Below are 20,768 nucleotides of genomic sequence, written 5' to 3'. Positions count from 1 at the left end.
ATCATTGGTACTTGCTATTATGTGTTGTGCTTACCAGGTCTGTGCCTCTTGCCTGTCTCAGTTGGAAGCGAGGCACCAGGAGTCCGACGAGTCCCAGGTTTGCTCCCTGTACCACCAGGGTAGTGATAAATAACCGAAGCAGAGCACAATCCTTCCAGTGCAGCTAGAGATTTACAAATAAACAAGATATGACACTTAAGGTTCTATATAAAGTGAAACAAAACATCAAGGATTACTTTAAGCCTATCATTCCACAGCAATTTGACACGTTCCAATTTCCCCACCCCCCACCCCACTTTAGAAAACCGTAGCACAGTTTTTAGCGCAGACCACGGCAGTAACAGCTCTGATACTCAAAGGAATTCTATGAGCGTTGGAGCTGTTACCGCCACGGCCGGCGCTAAAAACCATGCTACGGCTTTGTAAAAAGGGGGAGGTTTATTAGTAACTTACACTTCTCCCTCCATATTCGCGGCTTCAGCAATTGCGGTTTCGATTATTCGTGGTTTTTAGCTTGCTTCCTGGCTTCTCCTCCCCCCCCCCCCTCAATTACGTCAGCTTGTATAGAGAAATCACTGATTTCAAGCGTTTACAGAGAAAATTGCCAATTCCCAGCACTTTCTGTACCGTGTTTTGCCTCTCCTTCAGGAACAGGCCAGGTCTCCCACCATGTTATTCGTGGTTTCACCATATTCACAATGGTTTTTAATAGAAAACAGTGAATAAGATGAAAAAGTTATTTGCAGTTTTTCTGTATTCGCGGGTCTGTTAATCCCCTATCACAGCGAATACGGAGGGAGAAGTGTATTTATAAAAATGTATATACCATTTTCCTGGCACAAAGTCATCAAAGCAATTTATAAAAACAAATTTAAAAAAAAAAAAAAACCTCTACACCAAGAGTATCCAACCTGCAGCCCCTTGAAGTATTTTGTGCAGCCCCGCTCGCACTCGAGGGTGATGCAGCATTTTCCTCTGCTGCCCCCAGGTGTTTACTTCTTGCCTGCTTCCTCCTCCATCTTCTTGCAGCGTTTGCTAAAATATGCAAGCAGCAGATCCTATGTGCCTCTTGTGGCTGACCTGGAAGTGTTCTCTCTGATATTGCGAATACACAGTCAAAAAGCAAGAAGTATACTCCAACCCTTGAAGGAATTCTGTGGCCTATTCAATTTATTCATGAGCTTGCTGGGACACATCAAAATGGAAGACAAAAGTGTACTATCCTATGCCGATGACATCCTCCTCCTCCTCATCCCCATAACCAATAACCATCCTAATACTGCCGAAAAAATCTCAAACAATATAGATAAAATCCAAACATGGGTAACGAACAACAAGTTGAAACTGAACGCCACCAAGACTAAAGCCATTGGTTTCTGCACCGCACAACAGAACGTCATATCTAACCTCATTCTTTCATCAGGCATTATGCTCACAATGGAAAAATCCACCAAGGTACTCGGCTGCATCTTAGACGACACTCTCACAATGAAACCACAAATCTCTAACCTTCAAAAAAAGACCATCTACACTATGCGTCAACTGCATCTCACAAGACCATACTTCCACTCATACTTCTATCTGATCGTTCAGATGATGGTCTTACCTGAACTAGACTATTGCAACTCCACCTACCTTGGCATCAACACCACTCTTATCCACAAACTGCAGCTCATCCAGAACACAGCCGTTAGACTAATCTACAAATTAAAGAAATATGATTCAATTGCAGCCTTCATCAGGCAACTACACTAGCTCCCAATATCATCCCAAATAATTTTTGAAACTTCATGTATCCTACACCAGATTCTGTATGGAAACTCAACAGCTCCACTCATCCAACTATTCTCTACTGTTTGGTTGACATCAAGAAGAATCCTTAACAGAATTCAACTAAACCTGCCAGCCACAAAATACCTCCACTACAAGCGAATTTTCCCAGACAAACTACACTGCATTCAGGAAAAACCTAAAGACCCACCTCTTTGACTTTTAATTTTTTCAGCTTCTGTATTGCACCCCCTACTTCTAGGTCCCTCCCCTTGCTTCTTCATGCCCCCCCTACTTTCCCACTTCCTCTTTGATCTGTCACCTTGAGCTTGTATAGGTTTGTGCGACTCACAAATGGAAGATTAGATTAAATCAGACTAGAAGTCAAGAAGAAAAGTTGACTATAAATAAATACTAAAGTCTTTAAAAAAAAGTGTTTACAAAGTTTAAAAAAGTGACATTACCACTACCACTCAATTTGTAGCATCTTTCTAATCATTGTAAACCGCATAGAACTTCACAGTCCTGCGGTATATAAACTGTTATTATTTTTACTTTTCTGTTGCACTATAAGATATACACAGCCCTATACACATATAGTAAATGATGGCAGATAAAGACCCAACCATACACACTCTATAAATTAATGATGTAATTTAAATTGTCCTTTTTCTTAGATATTTCTGGGCCAGAAACCCAGAGCTCTGCCCGGTAGTGTGTTTAGGTTCCATCTACTGACATCTCAAATGCATAAGAAACAGGAGAAAAGAGAAAAAGCTCTTTAAAGAAGCAGACCAGCAAACAAGACAAGACAAGTGACAAATACAGTGGGAAGCTATTAAGTGTTACTTCAGGAACCATACATGAATCAAGCACAGACACATGAACGGATAATGAAACCCAAGGATGAGAGCTTGATAGCTGCATTCCAGAACAGGAAAAAAAAAACTGGTACAACAGACAACTGTAGATTGGCCACCATGAAGACGAGCTACTGGGCTACATGGACCATAGGTTTGACCCAGTAAGGCTGTTCTTATGGTCATGCATTTTGCTTACAAAAAAAACAATGGGAATGATAAAGAACAAGGGGTGAATTTCAGGACCCAAAAAACAAGAGCAAGATCTGGGGTGTTCATCTCTGATGATTCAATGTGGCACATGTATATGAGGAAACAAATAAAGCCCAAAGAACATGTGCATGCACAAGGAAAGAAAAGGTCAACTAGAGAAAGAAGGAAATACTGCCTCTGTATATGGTGAGATATCATTTGGAGTACTGCATACAACTCTATATCCTTCTGATGGTGCAGTCTCCAGAGTCAAAGGAGTTGGCTCAAAGGGAGCTTTACTAAAACAGTCAGTCTCTTCATAAATCATGCAAGGTGAGCCTTAAAGATCGAAACACATACACCTTGGAGAAAAGGAGGGATAGGAGATATATAAGGAGAAGAGTATCAACCCAATGGTTAGAGAAGAAGACTGAAAAACCAAGGAAGCCCTGATTCAAACTCTGCTTACCACACCAATGCTGCTGGTGACCTTTAGCAAATCACTTCAACCTCTTGTTACCTCAACTACATCTTAAATTGCAAGTCATAGAAACATAGAAACATAGAAGATGACGGCAGAAAAGGGCTACAGCCCATCAAGTCTGCCCACTCTGCTTACCCACCCCCTGTCTATGCCCTAATGACTCAATTTTCTTATCTTGACCCTCGTAGGGATCCCACATGGGTATCCCATTTATTCTTAAAGTCTGGCACACTGTCTGCCTCGATCACCTGCACTCGACACGTCTCGTGAGGTACTTAAATGTTTCGATCATGTCTCCCCTCTCCCTACGTTCCTCGAGAGTGTAGAGCTGCAATTTGTTCAGTCTCTCTTCATATGAGAGACCCTTGAGCCCCGAGATCATCCTGGTGGCCGTCCGCTGAACCGATTCAATTCTGCGCACATCTTTACTGTAATGTGGCCTCCAGAATTGCACACAGTACTCCAGATGAGGTCTCACCATGGCCCTGTACAACGGCATTATGACTTCAGGCTTTCGGCTGACGAAACTTCTATTGATACAACCCAAAGCTTTACTGAAGTCCAGGTACATAACGTCCAAAGACTCTCCCAAGTCCAACTTTCTTGTTACCCAGTCAAAGAAGCTGATGAGATTGGATTGGCAGGACCTACCCTTGGTGAATCCATGCTGACTGGGATCCCGAAGATTCCATTCATTCAAGATCGTGTCCAATTTGCTTTTAATTAGTGTTTCCATGAGTTTGCACACTATTGATGTGAGACTCACCGGTCTAGAATTTGCAGCCTCTGCCCTGCAACTCTTTTTATGCAGAGGAACGACATTAGCTAATTTCCAGTCCAGGGGAACTTTCCCCTTACTTAGAGAGAGATTGAATAGCTCAGCCAACGGTTTCGCCAGGACATCGCTCAATTCTCTGAGCACTCTTGGATGCAAATTGTCTGGTCCCATGGCTTTGTTCACCTTGAGTCTTGCCAGTTCACTGTAAACTTCACCTGGTGTGAACTCAAAATTCTGAAACGGGTCTTCTGTACTTTGTGTTGCCTTCAACTGCGGACCGTGTCCCGGTGCCTCACAGGTGAAGACTGAGCAGAAGTATTCATTCAGTAGTTCGGCTTTATCGGAATCTGCTTCCACGTAACTTCCATCCGGTCTTCTAAGGCGTACTATCCCACCTGTGTTCCTTTTTCTGTCACTAATATACCTGAAGAAGGATTTGTCCCCCTTTTTAATGTTTTTTGCCAGAATTTCTTCCACTCGAAGTTTTGCCTCCCTAACTGCCATTTTGACCGCTGTAGACCTGGTCCTATATTCTACCTTTGCCTATCTTTTCTCTGTGCGCTTGTAGGAGAGAAACGCTTTTTTCTTCTCCTTAATGAGGTGCGAGATCTCCGCGGTGAACCATTGGGGTTTATTGTTTCTTTGTCGTTTATTTACTGATTTTATGAAGCAGCTAGTTGCTTCATGTATGGTTGATTTCAGTGTTAACCACTTAGCTTCTACATCATTGGTCTCCGCTTGGTCCTGCAGCGACTGATGGATGAAATCTCCCATGCGTGCGAAGTCTGTGCCCCAGAAATTGAGTACCTTTGTTTTCGTGTTTGATCTAGGGAAGCCTTTCCTAAGGTTGAACCATACTATGTTGTGGTCGCTGGAGGCTAGCGTATCTCCTACCGAGACCTCTGAGACGCTTTCCCCGTTGGTGAGTACCAGGTCGAGGATCGCCTGGGCCCTAGTGGGATCCGTTACCATTTGTTTGGGACGTGCTCCCTTTATGGAGGTTAAGAGCCTCCTGTTACCGCTGGTTGTCGCTGAAAATGAGTTCCAGTCTGCATCAGGCATATTGAAGTCTCCTAGCAGTACAGTTTCTCCTCGTAGAGTGATATTCTCTATGTCTTCAATTAATTCTGCGTCCATGTCTTCCAGTTGTCTTGGGGGTCTGTATACCACACCTAGATACAGGCATTTTTCTCTGCCTCTTGCCAGGTTTACCCAGAGGGACTCCCCGGTGTACTTGACATCTGTGATCCTGGTGGTTTTGATGTCCTCTTTAATGTATAGAGCTACCCCCCCTCCTAACCTGCCCTCTCTGTTCTGACGAAGTAGATTGTAGCCCGGTATATCCATATCTCACCCATGTGAGTCCGTGAACCAAGTTTCAGATATTGCCACCACATCTAGGTCGGCATTCCTTATTTCAGCCTCCAATTCTAGAATTTTGTTACCTAAATTGTGTGCATTGACATACATGGCCCTCCATATCTTGTGTTTGCTAAGTCCCTGTGAGGCGTATCCTACCCGAGTCAGTGTGACTCCTAAAGAACTGTTTGCAATGTGGGTACTTACCTTGGACATGGAAGCGGAGTTTCGACTCACCTCATCAGGATAATTCCTTTCTGCACTAATATGTGAATGGGTACCCTCCCCCGACTTACCTAGTTTAAAGCCCTGTGAAGCAGGCAGGCTAGTCGGTGTCCGAAGACGTTCTTACCCCTACTAGTCAGATGGAGTCCGTCTGGTCCCTGAAGTCCTTGTAGCGCTTCCCCATGGTTTAGGAATCCGAAGTTCATATTCCGGCACCAGCCCTGTAGCCACTCGTTCGTCCTCAGGATACGTTCATCTCTGGCTCTTCCCTTGCCTCTAACTGGGAGGATCGATGAGAAAACCACCTGCGCTCCTGTCCGCTTTAGCCTCTCACCCAGTGCTCCAACGTCTCTGGTGATGGTCTCCGGTGTGTTCCTGGCAGTGTCGTTGGTTCCTATGTGGACAAGAAGCATAGGAAAGTGGTCTCGGGGCATAAGTAGTCTATCCAGACTGGTGGTGACATCTCGTATCCTGGCTCCAGGCAGACAGCAGACCTCCCTAGATTGCATATCCGGTCTGCAAATTGGTCCCTCGGTGCCCCTCAGCATGGAATCCCCGATGATTATTACTCTGCGTTTCTTTGGGGGGAGCCGGTAAGTTGTCCCTGGAGATGGAGCTGTGTGTTGGGCCTGCTCCTCTTCCTGCTCCTGTTCCTCATCGGCAGTTCCTTCCTGAAGAATCTAGAATCTGTTCCACAGGGTGAGTTGAGGGGTTGATGTATAGCTGCCCTGTTTGTAAGAAGAAGGAGAAGATGAAGAGATTGAAAAAGGGGGGGGGTCTCCTATGTTTGCCCGTGGAGGAGCTCACCAGCTGCCAGGAGTCAGTGCCGCTAGCCATTTCCTGTATCCCAATTGTTGGTTTCAAAGCTGATGATTTGGGCGTCTCGAGGATGGACTTGTCATGGGCCTGCTCGGTGATTTGGGACAGCTCCTGGACGACTCCATCGATGTAGGCCTCGTCCTCTCGGATGCTTCTCAGGCGTATCACCTCCTCCCTGAGGATCCTTAGTTCCTGCATGAGATCTCCATCCAGCTGCGCGGCCTCCTTTGTCTGTGTAGAGACTGTAGTGTAGCGCTGGGGGATGGTCTCCGTCTGCACAGAGACCTCTGTCCACCGTCCTGGGTCCTCCTCCTTCTGCACGAAGTCCGTGATCGCTTCCTGGATCCCCATAGCGACTGGAATACTGGTCATAGAAATAACTTGGGTACCATATATTGCTTAATTATTTTTCTAGCTAGATATCTTTTGATTTAAAAGGCATATCTTCCTTGCATATTCCTAAAGTCAACTTTTGTAATTGGTTTGCCGTCCTACAATAAAGTATGGTTTCTTTATAGGTTTTTGAAAATCTCTGGCTTATGTTTTCCCTGTTTTGTCTTGTAAACAAGAGCTATTTTTTGCTCTGCAGATTCATGGTACTGGCCATTATAGGGTCACAGTTGTGTGTACATGCAGTGGACCCCCTTGTACATTTTACCTATAAGTAAAAGTGGCCCTAACTAGTGTAGACTAAACATAAGGCAAGGTTGGGCAGACCACACATTTACTGCAAATGCAAGGAAAGATAAGGTAAGATTCTTAGCTCAATAATCTTCTTTCTAGTAGACATACACTCCATTCCTGAACCTTCAGGTAGTCAATTCCTTCTTGCAAGAACTCCTGTAGGAAGCTTCATTTGCATACTTTTTTGCTCCTCCTCTCTTATCTCTGGGCTATTCTTCAACTCCTCAGTGCTATCAAAGCAGTCAACCCTATATAGGAAACAGAAGAGGGAGCATCCTCAGAGTGCACCAAGTCTGGAAACAACTGTTGCGTATACTACAACAGTTGACTTTTTCCTACACCTCAGAATGATGGAAACCACTCCATCCAAGTAGCTTTTACGCGCTAGAACTGCGCGCACAAGAGCCATGCCATAAAACCAAATCGTTCCGGATCTTAAAGGGCAATTGGGACCTGTGTGAGTAACTGGGGATGACAGGGAAGTTTGAGACTTTGATCCTGCTGTAGATGAACCAGGTCTGCAACCCACGGGCATCTTGGCCAGTCTGGCGCAACTAGAATCACTCTTCTCTGGTGCGCCATCAAAACAGCATTTGAACTTCCAGGTGTAGAGGGGTACTCTTGGTGCCCCATTGGTGGTTGGCATAGGCCATCACTGTTACGTTGTCTGAGAAAACTTGAACGTTTTGTTCTGTAAGACACTCTCTAACTCCAGGAACATCAGGCAGATGGCCCAAAGTTCCAAGTAGTTGATCGACCACTGTCCCTGAACTGGACAACCCTCGCAATGTGCTCCCCAGCTGTAAAGGCTGGCATCCATCATTAGAATCATCCATGATGAAATGCAGAGGGGAACTCCGAGAGACAGAGAGAGAAAGAATTCAACCACCAGACCAAGCTGCAACGTGCCTCCACTGTCCAAGGAAGCTGCTGGTGCAATGAATCCCTCTGTGTGCGCCATCGGGAAAGGAGCGCCTCCTGGAGCAGGTGTAAATTTGCCCTTTCCCAGGGGACTATGTCCATGGTCAGAACCATTGACCCTAGAACCCAACAGAAAGGGAATGATCTGAAAATCCTTTATCTGATGCAGAAGCCAGGACACATAGGGAGCCTAAGGAAGTGCCTGATTGGCTCAGATGCCTCAGGCCTCTCCCTGGGTCAAATTTTGACTTTTCCCTGCTCCTCAGAATAACTGGGCACTAATATCCCTTGAGGGACCAAAGGGGGGGCTAAGCCAGTGACTCACAGCACATGAAGCACAGATGCTCTTCAAATTTCCATCCACCACAAATGGGGCATGAATCTGAAGTATCCTGACTTGAGGAGTCCATCTCACCTGCTTTTAAGTGAAAACGAGGTGTTTTGAGGCAGATAGAAGCTTTTAATTTCTAATTGGGAAATCCAAGATGGCCGCCATGTCAGCTATTTTAGCACCAAAAACGGCCAGGGGAAGCTACCGAAAATGTAAAAACAGTGATTTTAGGATTTTAGAGGTGGGGGAACCTATCTCTAACCCCAGAAATAAAGAAAACCAAACAAAAAATGGTTTTAAAGATAATCCCCCCTCCAATTTGGTTTACCAAGCTGTGAGCCTGTTACTCACTGTGCCATGCTGTGTGCTGGAAGCTGCAAGTGTGTGCAAACAGCTTACATGGAGAATCTCTGCCTCAATAAGCCTGGAATCCGGACTGCTTGCGTCTTCAGACTGACTCTCGGGCCCAATCCACAAGCTGAAGAGCTCACCCCCTCCACGGACCTCACGCACACCAAATTGGGAGGGGAGAGAGAAAGCAGTCAGCTCCGATCCTGGAAAAACGTCATGGAGCCTTGCAGCTTGCACTCAAGCCCACTGCAGATGAACCTGGGGTGAGCAGTGCTCCCAAGGGAATGGTCCCTGAACCCTCGAACTGATAGTGCAGGCTGTCCAAGTGGGTGCACTGCAGAGCAGCCTGTCCCTTGGAAGCAGATTCTAGCCCTCAAAGTCTGCGCTCTACCACAGCAAGTTATCCCACTAAGGCAGGGGTGGACAACTCCAGTCTTTGAGGGCAGGAATCCAGTTAGGTTTTCAGGATTTCCCCAATGAATATGCATTGAAAGCAATGCATGCAAATAGATCTCATGCATATTCATTAGGGAAATCCTGAAAACCCAACTAGATTCCGGCCCTCGAGGACCGGAGTTGCCCACCACTGCAGCACCAAAAGCCTCACAAACAAAAAGAGTGAACAAACTCAAATTTAGAGAAAATAAACATGAGCAGAAAAGATAAGCTCCTACTGTCTCACTTGTAGGAAAACAACCAAGAAGTTGAAGGACAGCCCAGAGGTAAGAGAGGAAGAGCAAAAAATTTTGCAAATGAAGCTTCTTACAAGAGTTCTCGCAAGAAGGGCTTGACTACCCAAAGGTTCAGGAATAGAATGTGACGTACTAGAAATAACAATTACTGTAGAATATTCAACTGCAGCATTGCTCCACACAAATTTCAGTTTTCCAAACTGAAGTCAGCTATATTCCATTAGTTTAGCAACTTGTCAGGGGGGGGGCTGTGGACCTGAAAGTTAATTTGGAGAGGGAAAGGTGGCAAGGCTCAAGTTGTTCCCTAAGGTGCTCCCAATTCATGTCTTCCAATACTCTCTCCCACACCCAACTCATAATATCCCACCTATATTCTTTGCTCCCCCTGCCTATCTATTTTCTACCTACATGCACAGGCTCTTTCATTCTCCAACATGTCCCTCCCCCAACTTGTTTCTCCTCACAGCTTCCAGCACTTTTTCTCATCACCAACTCATCCCCCAGTTCCTCTCACCCCACCCATCTCTCACAGTCACTCACATTCACTCTCTTCCACCCACTGACCCACCAGCCTTTCTTCTTGTCACCGGCTCAAGGAACCAGCTGTATATGTTGCCATGCTTACACATGAATTATGTGGGGAAAAAAGGTGAATTCTGCACCAAGAGAGATGGGATCTCTGCACCAATCTTTGCAGAAGTACAGAATTCTACCATGAGTAAACCCAACTATGAACAGATGTATCATTATGAATAGCTATTGTAAAGACTTGGTTGAGGGACTCAACAGAAATCCAAATGAATTACTAGAAGTGCAAATTCTAAGAATTTTAAAGGCGCCTACCTCCAAGCCATAAGAAGTCATTCACGGAGCGCAGCAACTCCACTGACATGTGGTAATGCACAAGGGAATCTTGTAGCATGCCCGCCTGCAGGCACAAGTCACCAACGTGCTTTCGCATGCGACCCTGGCATCTCTTCTTGTAATGTCTGCAAAAGAATGCAGAATAGCAATGATATTCTGGTATCAGTCTGAACCCCAGTGGGTAGCACGATGTTATTTGTAAGTAGTAACACCCAACAGATTAAGCATTTCCAGATAGGTAAGGGCTCAAGGGAAAGATAAACTGCCTTTAATCTTGCTGAAGCATAATTACACAGGGATATCTTGTCTCAGGAGCATGACTGCAATTGAAGAGCACTTTTCCACAATACACTCAGTCCATCTTTTTGTCAGTTTGAGTTAGGCGATAAATTTTGTTCATCAAGGCAAGATTCATTTCCTCTAGCTTACTGCTGTGCCCAAACTCACTAAGTCCATGGTATTTTAATGATTTTTTGTTGAATACTTAATGCAAAAAAATCTCACTCATCCAAAATTAACTACCTATTTTTCTCAAAAAAATGCTGCTGATGGACGGAGTGAGTTTTGGAAAGGTGCTCTTCAATTATGAACCAATAAAGAATTTTTTAAAAAAATGGAGGATGCAAAAGAGAAAAAGGCTATTTTTCTTGTTCTACGTGCATAATCGAGCATAACATAGTGCCTGATGGTAGATAAAAACCAACATGGTCCATCCAGTCTAAATTTGTTAACTGCCACTCCATACAGGTTAACCCCTCCCCACTTCTGTTTAGGGTAAGAATGGTTGCCATGAAATTAAGCTCTGTCAAAAGATAAGTCTCTTTTATCTGTACCCTTCTCTACAGCCAACTCCAGACTCCGTCCTTTGTACCTTGCTGTACCGTATGCCTGGAACTAACTGCCTGACTCGATACGGCAGGCTTTGTCTCTGGCAGTATTCAAATCCAGACTCAAAGCCCACTTCTTTGAAGATGCTTTCAATTCCAAACTCCAACCCACCTTCTAAGCACTAATATCTGTTTTATCATTCCCTCTGTAATTCTCCCACCTGAGCACTATGTATTGATGCACCTTCTTGTCCAGTTTGCCTGTCTTGACTAAACTGTAAGCTCTTTTGAGAAGGGACTGTTTCTTTTGTGTTTTGATGCAAAGCACTGCATATGTCTAATAGCGCGCTATAGAAATGATTAGTACCCTGTTTCCCTGAAAATAAGACCTATCCCGAAAATAAACCCTAGCATGATTTTTAAAGATGCTCCTAATATAAGCCCTACCCCAAAAATAAGCACTAGTTAAGCTCGACTTCCGAAGCCCCCCCCCTCCAAATGTCCCCAACACCCCCGACTCCATCCCTGACACTAGTGGTGCCCGATTCGCTGAAAAAAATCGGACTTGTCAATTCAGCAATCCCCACCCTGGTGAGACCTGACATACCTCCGCTCTGAGTCTTCCAAAAACAGCTGCCGTCTCTGCTGTTTTTGGAGGCCTTGGAGCGGAGGTATGTCAGTTTCACGGTGGGAGGGCCAGTGGGGTTCTGCTGCACAAGGGATGGGAGGGAGGGATAGAAAGATGCTGCACAAGGAGATGGGTGATGGGAGGAAAGATGCTGCACATGGGAAGGGGGCAGGGGAGAAAGGAAAGAGGAAAAATTGGGGTGGAGGAGAGGAAGGGAGAGATGATTGTTGTACATGAAAAAAAATAAGATATCCCCCGAAAATAAGCCCTAATATGTTTTTTGATCCCAAAATTAATATAAGACACTGTCTTATTTGGGGGGAAACACGGTAGTAGTAGTGAAAGATGATGGCCTGTAATCACTATTGCTCTGGCCAATCACAGCTTACAACTCTTGCCTTTATAGATTTACATAATTTTTTAATTTGTGTGTTCCACATTATTAATTAACTTTGCTGCCAACATACCAGTTATATGCTATGGACATGTGCAGAAGGAAGATAAAACATTAAAGCATAATGGCAGATAAATGATAGGAGAAGGATCAAGCTGGACAGGTAGGTGTCAATTTTTCAAAAACACTCAGCACTTCACTTAGGCACCTAAATTGAGACAAAAGCTGACAACCAGGTGAATCAAACTTCCACAAAACCTGAAGATATTAAATCAGGAGAGAGACAAATGCATAAAAGGATCAGAACTCGAGATTCAACCTACAAGTGTAGCATTTGGAGGTCAGAACCTGTGAAAGGAACATCCCTAGGAAAAACTGAGAAACAGACTATCTGGGCACAAGGGAAATGGTCTTGTACCCCTACTGCCCAAGGTCACAAGACGAAAACCTTCTTAGGAGACAAAAAGCTCTCCTATTCCCCTGAAACTAGGAAAACCAATTACCCTTAAGGACGACAGCATGGGGAATACCTGCAGAACTGCACTCAAAGCCAATTCTCTTCAGGGAACCTAGACCTAAAGAGCCTTTATTCTCTGATCCACCAGAAATTGGGACTTTAGGAATCCCAAGAGAGGACAACCACCAGAGAGAGATCCAGGATACCAAAACTGGGACCATCTGCGGAACTGAATGAAAATATAGCCACGGAACCTACAGAGATATATGCCTGATTTAGTGCAAGATGATCAGGCTGGATTTATTCATGGCCGCCAGACTTTTGATAATGTTAAGCGAGAGAGTTGATGTTCAAGATGTAGGCGGATAGCATAGCTGGTTTTAAGAAAGGTTTGGACAAGTTCCTGGAGGAAAAGTCCATAGTCTGTTATTGAGAAAAACATGGGCAAAGCCACTGCTTGCCCTGGATTGGTAGCATGGAATGTTGCTATTCTTTAGAATTCTGAATGGAATGTTGTTCCTCTTTGAGGTTCTAGAATTTTGTTACTCTCTGGGATTCCGGAATCTTGCTACTCCTGGGGATTCTGTATAGAATGTTGTTACTCCTTGGGTTTTGGCCAGGTACTAGTGACCTGGATTGGCCACTGTGAAAACAGGCTACTGGGCTTGATGGACCATTGGTCTGACCCAGTAAGGCTATTCTTATGTTTATTTAAAAGTTATACTTGGTAATCCACAAAAAAATATCTAGGAGTTCCCAGTATATCGGGTCCTAGATATTTTTATGTGGAACCAAGTATAACTTTTAAATAAAGCCTACATCTTGAACATCAACTTTCCACAGAAACTTTTGTTTCTGCTGGATTTTTGTTTGTGGATCAACCAGGGTCAACTTTTTGGCAAGCGAGTTCTACACCTCATCTGGTCTGCCAAAGTACAACAAATTCCAGCCCTAATTCCAGGCATTCATGCCAAAAAGACATTTGATAGGGTATCTTGACCCTATCTTTTTAAGTAGGGATTTCAAGGCATAGTAAATGAGAGAAGATAAAGACCTGAACAGTCCAACCAGTCTGCCCAACACATTATAAATTCATGATACGAGAAAATGGGTTCACAATATTTACACCAAACCCCCAGCTAGTTTACAAATCAACAGGGCTTATAAGGATAGCTTTATGCTGACCCGAGGGACAAGACAGGGGTGTGCTCTGTCCCCTGTTTATTTGCCCTAGCAATGGAACTCCTGGCTCAGATGGTTCGTCAACAGTCGCAAATTTTTGTTATCTCCTGCTGTGGCCTACAACACAAAATTCTGTTATTTACTGATTAAGTACTTTTTACAGTTACAAGACCCTATGACTGACTCACTGTTGAAGATTAACAACTCTAGAAAATTGATGGTGCCATCTCAGGGACCAGAGCCAATAAAGCTAAGTAACAGATATTGAATATTACGATGCCCAAATAGGATAGTGATTGAATTAAACACATCTCTTTTTGCTGGGCACAGCAAGCTTTGAGATATTTAGGAATTAATCATGCCTAATTATCTCCCCCTATTGAAATCCCTTTGGGCAGCATTTGAGCATTTCTTGACTGGGTAGGGCTCAGGCTATAAAAACGGCCCAGGTTGCTTTACTTATTTGCAGCTTCGCCCATCCCTCTTTCAGAAGTTTTCTTTAGAAGGCATCATAAAAAAGTATTCCAATATATTTGGAAATGAAAACCTCCAAGAGTGCAGCGCAAAATATGTTTCAGTTTAGGGCTCAGGATAGCATGGCAGTCCCTAACTTTTGGTTATACTTTCAGGTTCCTCATTGAAATATATGCTCAATTGGCAAAGAGACCATCAGAAAAGCTGGGTGAAGTTGGAACAATTCTCGATAGGCGAAACCCTGTGGGTGATTCCCTGGCTCTCCCTACCGAAAATACGAGAGATTGGTTGATCTATTAATCCTATAATAAAGATGACATTGCCTTGTTGGTTGGAGACAAAAAAAGGATCTAAATTCAAAAGCTTGGGAAAAGTACGTTGGATCTGTAAGGGAGAAGAGGGGATAGTACATGGCATGGATAGGCAGACCAGATAGGTCATATGGTCTTATTTTCAGGTGAGACCTCTATATACAATGCTAGGAGGTCTAGGATGTAAACGAGCTAGAAATGTTAGGTCAGCTGGTAGAAGAACATGTTACCAGGGAATGTGGTAACAGCGATTAACGTAGATGGATTTAAAAAAAGGTTTGGACAAGTTCCTGGAAGAAAAGTCCATAATCTGCTATTGAGACAGACATAGGGGAAGCCAATGCTTGCCCTGGGACTGGTGGCATGGAATGTTGCTACTCTTTGAGTTTTTGCCAGGTACCTGTAACCTGGATTGGCCACTGTGTGAACAGGATACCGAGCCAGATGGACCATTGGTCTGACCCTTATGGCTATTCTTATGTCCTTATGTAATTTGGAGATCTTGTTGAAGATTATGGGTTGGGGCAATGGGATCAACAAAGTGTAGATTTTTTTAAGATGGAGAGCTTGGGCGTAAGGAAAACTTCATTGAAAAAGCTATGACTGGGGGTAGTGTTAGGGGTAGCATAACTAGCCCCCTGTTTTACTAAGGTGCACTATGCGTTTTAGCGCACGCTAAATATACACAACCACTAACCGCTAACACGTCCATAGACTAACATGCACACGTTAGCGTTTAGTGCCTGGTTAGCCCTTGGTTGTATTGAGCATAATGTTGCAAATCCATTACCCTGTCAAGGATTTTGCCAAATGAGAAGACGCTTTGGGAGTACATTATAAATCTATGGAATACAAGAAAAAATTAAAAAAATTTACTGCAGGTCTTCATAGCCAATAATTTGGTGGAAAAATGGCTATAAGATGTTTTATCAGTGCTATTTTACACTTGTACATCTTACATCTATTTATGGGTTAGGTTCTGATCTTTACTGGTGCCAATGTGGTGAACAGGGATCCTTCTTTACCCTCTATGCCAGCCTCAGCCAACCTCCCTCTTCAGATTCCCTGCAGCAGAGAATCTGAAGAAAAAGAAACCTGCTCTGTCTCAGTTGCCTGGCTGTGATCCCCAGAACACTGAACCTTCTACCCTCATCTCCTGCTACCAATAAAACTGTGTGGAACCATCCAGATACTGTCGGTTTTTCTCTCATCCTGTTCATTGTTCTCTGTCGCCATCTGCTGGCAGGGAGACGCAACTCACTCGCCTGGACTGGTTCAGCTGGATAAGGAAACATTTGGTTTTATTTGCAGTTTTCTTGGGAAGTGAAAGAGGGAGGGGAAATACCAGGGAAAGGCGAGAGAGACACTCAGCTCAGAACTAAAGACTACAGTAAAGGGAAAAAGGGAGGCAGCAAGCTTAGGTTAACTGTGAAAAGTTAAATCAAGCACAGCCTACCTTTTCAGACCCAATACACTTAACGGGCAGATCAGTAAAAAGAGAAAAAAAATGTACAAAACATTAGAATGCAAGACCAAAATATGAAGAGAAAAAAGGTACCAAGGCACACAAGGTCAAATCTTCAACAAATCTGGTAGCTTTAAAATATATGCATACTTTTCAGCTCATAAAAACCCATTAAAACATAAGGATCCCGCATACACTGTCTTTGACTATCAGCTTGTTCTGCAGCTACAACCAGGGCTGTGGAGTCGGTAGATAAATCCTTCGACTCCGACTCCTCGGTTTCTGGTAGCCACGACTCCGATTCCAGGTACCCAAAATTGTCTCCGATTCCACAGCCCTGGCTACAACTATGCACACACAAACTTAAATGGCATTACCAGCAGTATGCCTACTGTACACACATCCAAAAATGTGAACTGACCTCTCATTCAGACAGGTAACCCAAACATGGATTGTGGCCAACAAATTATGAGTCACTCAGAGATGTGAAACTCTACAAGGAGGGAACGCTCCCTCCTGAAGATATACCAGAGTTTACCTTCCAGTCATTGCAACTGTTTCAATGCTGGTCACGCTCCATGTTGGATTCCAGAGTGAATAAATAAATAAAGGTTACAATCTTGCAGTCTTCTGTGTGAATATACTTTCTTGCTATTTTCTTATTTCTTATTTCACAAACATCAAGAGCTATAAGGGATTTGAAACTTAGCTCAGCTTGGTACGTGGCCCCGTTTTGATTCCTTCCTCAGGAGACCCGAAACATAACTTGCAGTAGTAATCAATGGTTCAAAACTTATATGCTTTTAAACTCCGTGATGAAACTGTATCGCCGGAGAGAGGCTGTCAGTGTACACAAAAATTTCTTAACTGACAGCGTCTCTCCGGCGATACAGTTTCATCACGGAGTTTAAAAGCATATAAGTTTTGAACCATTGATTACTACTGCAAGTTATGTTTCGGGTCTCCTGAGGAAGGAATCGAAACGGGGCCACGTACCAAGCTGAGCTAAGTTTCAAAACCCTTATAGCTCTTGATGTTTGTGAAATAAGAAATAAGAAAATAGCAAGAAAGTATATTCACACAGAAGACTGCAAGATTGTAACCTTTATTTATTCACTCTGGAATCCAACATGGAGCGTGACCAGCATTGAAACATGTACACTGTTGCTTTCAGCCAACATCTCTCATAATGTAACAACCATCAATATTAATGACAACATTCAAAAATCACATTTCTAAGTCTGGAAGTTACTGTTAGTAATCATTGTGTTCAAGTATAAACCAGAAGACTATCATAGCCAACACTCATCTGAGAACTTCTGCTGCCCTTGAAAAGGAATCACATGTACTTACCTACTATCAGTGTCAAGACCTACAAAATCTTTCTTTTCAAAAGTAATACATAGAAGCGGAATTTTATCTCCTGACTTGTCAGTGGCTCGGTCAAGGCGTTTGGATTCAAGCACAATGAAGAGAGAGTCAATAAAATCTTCCACTCTCTTTTCTACAGTATCACACTCATCATAGCTGGGGTAGAAAGCCACATCAGTACGTGGCTGATCAGCAATATCTCCCTGCAGCCCAAAGACGAACAACCGCGAGTCATACAATGTAGAACCATAGATCTCCTTCTGCAGGTGAAACTTCTCAAAAGTCTGAGGCCAATCCTTGGCCGAGCCACAGTCTGTAATAGCAATGAGCCCCACAACCTTGCGATGGGTCTGGAAGTCTCCCCATTCGTTATTCTCTGGAGAGTAGTGATGTCTGTAACGGATATATAGGACACGCTGTGAATCACGTACATTAATCTGGCTCACAGTAGAAATTCGTTTGTAAATCCTGAAGAAGTTCTCATCAGATACCATCCCAACTGGCTGAACCACCACCAGGACAGTCTGGTGATCCTCGGCACATTGCATATAATCTGGGATACTCATTATTAACTGTAATTTAAACAAAAAAAATCAAATATGTTAAAGACTGGAATGTTATGATATGGTCATATAGTCCTTTTATCTCTTCTACAGAGGCTGAGAAACTGATTTTGTGATTTAATATACAGATGTAAGGGTCTTTAAAAAAAGTAATCTGCTCACCAATGACAGGCAGCTTTTCAAGGCTGATGTGCACAATACAAGCTCTTCCTATTCTGGAGTCATCATTGGTAGGAAGATCAGCTAAGACTGACTGAGCCCCTAACAACATGTGGCTAAAGGTAATGGGGGGTCACTCAGAGATCCAGTCAAGTGGGGGGAGGAGTGTGTGTGAAAATCGTGAGGACCTGGAATGATAGGTGTAGATCATCCTATGTATATTTCCCTTCCCAATGCACAATCCTATCACTCATGACCATCTACACCAGGGGTGTCAAAAGTCCCTCCTCGAGGGCCGCAATCCAATCGGGTTTTCAGGATTTCCCCAATGAATATGCATGAGCTCTATTAGAATACAATGAAAGCAGTGCATGCAAATAAATCTCATGCATATTCATTGGGGAAATCCTGAAAACTCGACTGGATTGCAGCCCTTGAGGAGGGACTTTGACACCCCTGGTGTAGACGGTCATGAGTGATAGGATTGTGTATTGGGAAGGGGAATACACACAGGATGAGTAGAAGGCATTTAACATAATAAGAGTGTGTGCTGTGGCTGAGATGGCTAAGACAGTGCAGTAGGGGGCTTACATATCTCAGTGTGAAATAGGAGTGTAATGTGTAGGAATATATGCACATAAGTGGTGTCAGTTGCAGATGGGGTATATGGGATAGTGAGGCAACAGGGATATGAGAGACAAATGTGTGTAATTATCTAAGAAACCAAAGAGAGGGGTGTTGAGTGCACAATGACAGTGTGAGGATCTGAGAAGAGCTTTTGAGGAGGTGGCAGGGCTGGCATTAGGGGTGGGCAAATAGGGCAATTGTTTCAAGTCCCCATGTCACTAGAGGTCCCAACCCTGCCTGAAATTGAAAGGGACAACCTGCAAGCAAGCTTTGGGGGCCCCCTCCCCAGCACCAGCTCTGCACAGTGAGCAGGGTATCAGAGGTAGATTTGCAAGGTGTGTGTTGAAGCGTTGCAAGAGGATTCAGAGAACACTCCTTACCCTCTCCCTCTGTGCACATACTGCATTTTTAAAGTCTGGGATGTGGGCGTGGCACGTGTTGTACTTACCGCCAACAATGTGCACCACCTCCTAATCTCGTGCTTCAGCTTCTCTATGCAACTAGGTAGTAGGTAAAGCACTAAAGTGCATCATCTTGGGGTTGCTGCAAAGTTCTGCAGTAAGAACTATAAGATCTGACAGTTTTTATGGCGAGACTTTGGCCAAGGGCAGCAGGTAATGACTTAAGCACTTTACCTACTGCATGGGGAGGCTGAAGACCAAGATCGGAAGCTGGGCAGCGTGTGTTCTGCTGACCTCCAGATTATTTTCAGATCTTAAATACACTTAGTCCAGAAGCAGCAGCCGCCAGCTTTTCTCCACGCTCATTCACTGGCAGATCTTATAAGCTCACCCGGCAGCAAGATAACTTGTACCCAACTGTAAACCTGCCCTTGAGCTCCTAAACTGGAAAACGCAAGTCGTTAAGACTTGAAATGCAAATCCAAAGAGCTCTACACCCCAAAGATAGGGAAGACCTCCTTTCCGTAGACCGAGAGCTCCCACTCCTCTCTTACAGTCATGCAGGTTATCTTCACTGGCAAAAAAATATGGCTCTCTTTTGGAAGAAATGGACGGACGTTATTCAAATACTGAAATAAACCAACCTATCCCCTGCAGCACAACGTCAAAGAAGGGGAGGGGGCGCCCTGACCCCAACCAAACCAACTTTCTGCAGCAGCAGCCCCCCCAAAAGCAGAGGAGGCGCCCAAGGCCGAAACTGCTCAGTTAGCTAGGGAGAGTCCACCAGCCGGCACCAATATCGCCGCTCAATGAATTGTAATGTTTTGTTTTTACCGGGGAACGTGAGAGAAACGATGCCCTCTTCCGTGCATGCGCCTTGGAGCACAGATCGATCCTGCCCCTCCCCGCCACTGCTTCCGGTTCCGCAGTTCTACTGCTGCGCATGCTCGGGACCGGTGAAGCTTGCTTGCGGTGGAAGCCGAAGAAGGATAGGAGCTAAGATCGCGGTTTAACTGCTCTCCAAATCGCCACCTTCTGCCTTTGCTCTAATAACCATAAGAATAGCATAGCCCCCTCCCTTGTTTAAAACAGACTGAAAACCCACCTTTTTGATATAGCCTTCAATCCTTAACCCTACTCCTCTGCCCACCATCCCAGTTCCCCTTAACTGTATCCATGACATCCTGTTTAGATTGTAAGCTCTTTGAGCAGGGACTGTCTTCTGTGCTGCATACGTCCAGTAGCACTATAGAAATAATTCTTACTAGTAGTACTGTGAAATGTTTCAGTCTTTGGGAAGCAGAGCTGAGATTGTGATGTCATAATGCCACCTTCCACCAATAAGAGACAACTTCAACAGTGATGTCACAGTGGCTTGATTGTCCAGTACTCCCCACTGCCCTTCAACCCAGCCAGCAGATTAAATGTTCCCCTTAACTGTATCCATGACATCCTGTTTGTCTGTCTTGACTGTTTAGATTGTAAACTCTTTTGAGCAGAGACTGTTGTCTTATTATTTGTGACTCTGTGTAATGCTGTGTGCGTATGGTAGCACTATAGAAATAATGTAGTAGTACCC

The 20,768-nt window shown here is 44.1% G+C and overlaps 1 protein-coding gene across 8 annotated transcripts in view; it reads right to left on the bottom strand.

Moving 5' to 3' along the window:
* The window catches only part of TRAPPC9 (trafficking protein particle complex 9), a 1,198,476-nt gene extending 1,178,326 nt beyond the window's left edge, over positions 1–20,150 (bottom strand). For 4 of the 8 annotated variants that reach the window (XM_033933661.1, XM_033933662.1, XM_033933667.1 and 1 more), the window contains exons 1-4: positions 20,024–20,150; positions 17,422–18,011; positions 10,310–10,455; positions 35–163 (exon numbers count right to left, since the gene is read on the bottom strand). In XM_033933661.1, the coding sequence (XP_033789552.1) occupies positions 35–163; positions 10,310–10,455; positions 17,422–18,011; positions 20,024–20,134 (976 nt within the window). In that variant the 5' untranslated portion in view covers positions 20,135–20,150. The other 4 variants (XM_033933665.1, XM_033933663.1, XM_033933664.1 and 1 more) reach the window with 4 other exon arrangements.
* Between the last annotated feature and the right edge of the window lie 618 nt (positions 20,151–20,768).

This window comes from Geotrypetes seraphini, chromosome 2 (assembly GCF_902459505.1).
Source record: "Geotrypetes seraphini chromosome 2, aGeoSer1.1, whole genome shotgun sequence".
In the NCBI taxonomy this organism is placed as follows: domain Eukaryota; kingdom Metazoa; phylum Chordata; class Amphibia; order Gymnophiona; family Dermophiidae; genus Geotrypetes; species Geotrypetes seraphini.
This window is presented reverse-complemented; position numbering and strand designations above follow the sequence as displayed.